This window comes from Pyrgilauda ruficollis, unplaced genomic scaffold (assembly GCF_017590135.1).
Source record: "Pyrgilauda ruficollis isolate IOZ18807 unplaced genomic scaffold, ASM1759013v1 scaffold1532, whole genome shotgun sequence".
Lineage (NCBI taxonomy): Eukaryota > Metazoa > Chordata > Aves > Passeriformes > Passeridae > Pyrgilauda > Pyrgilauda ruficollis.
Window position 1 is genome coordinate 1 of NW_024514011.1, and position 5075 is coordinate 5075.

General features: G+C 49.8%; 1 protein-coding gene across 1 annotated transcript; it reads left to right on the plus strand.

Moving 5' to 3' along the window:
* The first annotated feature begins 2292 nt into the window (after positions 1–2292).
* On the plus strand, positions 2293–3753 carry LOC121350437 (inositol 1,4,5-trisphosphate receptor-interacting protein-like 1). Its single transcript, XM_041461765.1, has one exon. It carries the CDS (start codon positions 2293–2295, stop codon positions 3751–3753), a length of 1461 nt encoding a protein of 486 aa, XP_041317699.1.
* The last annotated feature ends 1322 nt before the right edge of the window (positions 3754–5075 follow it).

Here is a 5075-nt window from a genome sequence, read left to right on the forward strand (position 1 = left end):
TTCTTCTCTGAAGGTGTTGTCATGCACTGGCACCGGCCGCCCATGGAATTGCTGGAATTGTCATTGCTTGAGGCGCTTCAGCAATGTCTGGAGGTGGCACACGCGGACATGGTTTCCAGGTGGACTTATCAGAGTCATGCTTGTGCCCTCTGACTTGATAGCAGGACCAATGTGGAGTGGGACGTGGGACACAGCCCAGATGCTGGCAATTGTGAGCTTGCTCAGCCATACAGATGAGCCTTCCACCTTGGCTAGCACCAGTGCTGGCAGCTCAGCCACTGGCAACATGCCACCTTACCCTACTGCAGAACCCTTGCAGAGTCAAGCTGGGACAGGGGAGGGGGGTGGGCGGCTCTCCCAGCTCCTGAGCACAAGGTGAGAAAAGAGAAACGCTGTTACCCATCAATCCCTTCAACTGGCACATCGTAACAGGGGAAAGAGAGGGGCAAAGGCACAATTTTGAGTGCCATCTAGGCAGCACTGGCAGTAGACCACTCCAATCCAGGTGTACAATATGGCAAATGCCACAGGTTTTCCCGTGGAGGAAAAAGCTCCAAACAAAACACAACCAAGGCCCCAAACCCAAACAGTAACGTTTGAATTTTCTGTGATTGATGGCTGAGAGAAGCAGCTGTTCAGTGCTGATTGTGCCTTCTCTGCACACTTATCATCTATACTTCTCTCAGGGGTCTCCAAAGCCAGGAGATCATTTCTTCCTGCTCCAGCCTGTGCTGAGACCAAAGAGCCTTGGAGTGGCCAGGGCTGGTAGCAGGAGAGCTGCTGAAAATCACTGCCAGCCGCGCAGCCTTCCCCTCCAAGGCTGCAGAGACACAAGGGCAGAAAGCTGTGGCCAAAGCTGCATGGCTGCCCAGATCGATCCCTTCTTCACAGGGTGGCCTTGCAGGATAGCAAAATCCACATGGACATCTGGGGTCATTCCAGCACTGACTTTCACTCCAAACCTTCCAATTTGCTACAAGGAAAAATCTGAATTTCCCTTTGGCTTGGAAGGGGATGGATTCCCTTGGCTGATGGATTTGGCACGAAGGCTCTCCCCACATGGAAACCTTCTAGGCAACGTGAAGCCTTTCTGCCCATCGAGAAGCCATTTTGTCCCACTGGATCGTGGGAAGTGCAGTGCAAATGCACCACCCTTCTCTCCTCTGCCAGGAGCTGCTTTCACAGCCCAACGGCCTGGCACCATGCAGATGAAGGCAGGTTGTAGCTAAGTGTGGGCCATTCTATCAGCCCAGGGAACAATCAATATGAGCAGAGGAAATGACCTCAAGTTGTGCCACAGGAGCTTTAGCTTGGATCTCTAGGAAATATTCCTTCAACAAAAAGGATGTCAAGCTTGGGAACAGGCCGCCTGGGGAAACGGCTGGGTCACCTCCCTCAGAAAGCTTTAAAAGTGGCGTGGCTGTGGCATTTGGGGACCTGGCTGATTGGAGCAGTAGGCAGTGTTAAGCGTGCAGTTGCACTGTGTGATCGTGTGCGACTTTTTCAACCACACTGAGTTCCAGATTTAAGTGTAGCTCAACCAGTGAGGAGTCAAAGGTTAGACTCAGTGATCCTCAAGGTTGCCTTGCAACAGGGATATCAGTGAGATTGCCAAGGAAGAGCAGATGAAAATAATCGCAAAAGAGACAACAATGGGAGTCCTTTGGAAAAGCTTCAGTCAAGGGCAGCCTTAAGCAGAACACCTGGGCCGCTCTGAGTGCCTGAGCCAGGAGATGGCTGAGGGGAAAAAGGGGAAAAGCCAGGAGTTGGCTGAGGGTTGGCTGGGTTGTGACGTGCTCTGACGCGTGACATCACAGGGGACGTGTCACAATAGGGGCAGCTAAAAAAGGCCCCAGCAGGTCACGCTGGCCCTGCGTTGCCTTGGCAAGCGGTGAGTGCACACGTGGCGGGGAGGCTGGGCTGGGAACAAGGGCTGGGGCAGAAATGCTACACCTGGGGCTGGGTTCTCCCTCTGCATGCAGGGACAGCCCCTCACGGGAGATCCTTGGGCAGGCCACAGGGCTGGAGCTGGAGCTGCTGGGGCAGTGAGACAGGCCTTGCTGCCTGCATGCTGTCTGTGTGGGGCCCTGTCCTTCCTGCTCCCAGATCCCTGAGGATCCTGTCCTCCCTCCAGCAGCCAGTAGTTCTCTCCATCCCCGCCCCACTCACGGCCGTCTCTCCCTCCTCCTGCAGACCATGGATCCCATGGTATTCCTTTTTGTGATATTGAAAAGCCTCGTCCAGTACCCACAGCCTGTGGCTGAGTGTTTGGATGAGGAAACACGTCTGCGCATGGAAGCGCGTGCAAAGCACCTGGAATGGGAGAGGATTCATCTGGAGCAGGAGGTGGAACAGCTCGCCCAGGAGCAGGTGAAGCAGGTGCAGCTCTTGCAGCTCTTAGCTGTTGCTGTGCTGCTGGTCCTTGTCTTGCTCCTGTGGTTTATTGGGTGGAAAAGCAGCCAGAGGAGAGAGGAGGATGAAGAAGGAAACCGTGGTGCCAATGAAGGGGAAGTGGGCAATGTTGCGGCAAACGAAGGAGACAATGTTGGAAATGAAGATGTCAATGAGGCTGCAATTGCAGAAAACATCAATGATGTTGCAAATGAAGTCCTAGAAGATGATTTTGACGATCACGTTGGACGTGTTATAATGGAGCGCATCCAGTGGCCTGTACAAGACCTGCAGAGAGGCTGTGAGTGGACTACTGACCTCATGGATCAGTGTAGCCTTTACTTTCAACGGGTCTTGTCAAACAGCTTTTACCCAGTGCTGCAACGAGCCATCGGGGTGGGCAGTGCCTTTGAAGGCTGGAATCCCCGTGAGCAGGATGTCGTGTACCGCCTGCTCATCCCCATGACTCCTCCCCGAGGCCACAGCTTCCACCTGGAGCTGGACAGTGCAGGCCAGAGGCACGTGAGGAACTTCCGTGTCCGCGTGCAGCTGGAGTGCACCTGCACGAGGGAGCAGCAGGCTGAGGACATGCTGTGCTTCCTGCACCACCCCGAGGAGGAGCTGAGGAGGAATCAGGATCCCAGCCTCCTAGACACCCTGTGCACCGGCTCCTACCTCAACGTGCAGAAAACTGCCCGCTGGTTTCACCAGCTGGTGAGAGCAGTCTGGCCGGCTTTGCCTCAGTCGCACAACTGGCATTTAGTGCTGCTGCCCTCCACACGCTCCTGCCAATTCAAGGTGACCAATGGCAGGGAAAGCTTCAGGATTGAGCTGTTCTTCGGGGTGCGGAGAGATGACTCAGCCATCTTTGTGTGCAGCCAGCCTAGAGAGGCCCATACAGCAAGCACAACCTGGCCCGAGTCTTACGCTGTGGCAGAGGTTGAGTTCTTCAAGCACATTGCCAGGCAGGCCCCCCCTGACAGCCTGCACCTCAAATGCCTGCAGTTCTTCACCCGTCTTCAGCTGGGCTTCAGCTTTTCCACCTACACCATGAAGACCATTGTCATGCACCTGCTCAATGTCACACCCGTCTCATCGTGGCGTAGGAGAGACCTCCTGGAACGACTGCAGGATATCATCAACAGCCTGCATTTTTGTGTGCGAGCAAAACGCCTCAACCACTTCATTGTGGGCAACCAGAGGTTTCCTCAGGACATCAATTTACCTGCCGATGTTCAAAGGGCTGAGCCATTAAATCTCCTCCATCACCTGGTGCAGCAGCCGGATGTCCATACCCAGGCGCTTCATGAGTACCACGTTCTAGAAAAGTGGTTCAAAAGAATCGTTCTCGCTGAGGATTAAGCGAAGGAAGGGGAGGAGTCATGGCTATGAGCACAGAGCTGTGCTTGTGCTGCTCACATAAGCCGCACTGCTGGTAGGAGAGTACCACCTTGCAGTCCTCATTTGGTGCTGATTAAGGAGGAGAGGATGCCTGCAAAGTCTCTGGTGAAGGTCCCACAGTATGTCCTGCCATGTCAGGAAGTGAAGGGCTACAGGAGGGATTTTTCTACCTCCTTGTATCATTTCATTTTCCAAAAAAAGAATGGCATTAACCCTCTGCTTACGTGTGAACTCTCCCACTTCTGAAAAAGCACATGGGTACAACACGTGCCGTACATGCCGGGCCAATGTCACGAAACCTGACCTGCAACATGGAGCTGTTTCTGGCCTCTGAAAAGGGGCAAACTTTCGAGGATGAAAGAAGTGGGAATGTGGGACCAAAATAAGAAAAAACAAACAGGTCAAAAACTACCAAGAGGAAAAATCCACACTGCTGGCCTGGGATGAGTCAATGGATGGAGCCTCTCCCTGTCCCCGGAAGGAACACCTTTGCTTCTGCATTGGAAAAACGCTGTTGGAGCTGACCTTAAATTTGCCATATATAACAATCTAGATGTTTACTTCATATATATATATATATGTATATATATATATAGTGTATAATTATTATATACTATAACTTTTATAATTTATATTTTCTAGTAAAATATCATAAAAGAAAACAATATACTAATATGGATAATATCAAAGATAGGAAATATTTAGTTATTATTTCATGATAAAAAGTAAATTTGAAGAGTTGAATATGTAATTACATTTAAATAGTAACAGTAGAACATCTATGTAGTGTCACTAGCTGTTGTGACACATTAGATTTCTTTGTACATTTAGGTCTGGAAGGTTTTTCATAAAAAAGGTATATTTATAACATGTATAACATGAATAGAATATATACATACTGTATACATTATATATTTATATAACTGTATAATATATACTATATACCCTATGCATATAATGTTATATATATATAATTTTTATATTCATGTCAAGCCATACCTAGTGCCACAATCTCTTGCAACCCAAATTCATGCTCTACAGTTAGTGCATTTATGAATGGAAAGCTGGAAACTGCTTTGCTCTGGTTTCAATAAAATGCAGTTTTGCAGAATCTGGAGTGTGCTAGACTTTATTGATCTCAGCCAGGCCTATACTACTGGTAAATGTCACACACTGTGAATCTGGGATCTGGAACGCTCTTTTTCTCTCTCTTTCCTTCTTGGTCTTTTTCTTTCTTTCTTTACTTCATCTCTCCTTCTTTAATTCCTCTCTTCCCTTTAACC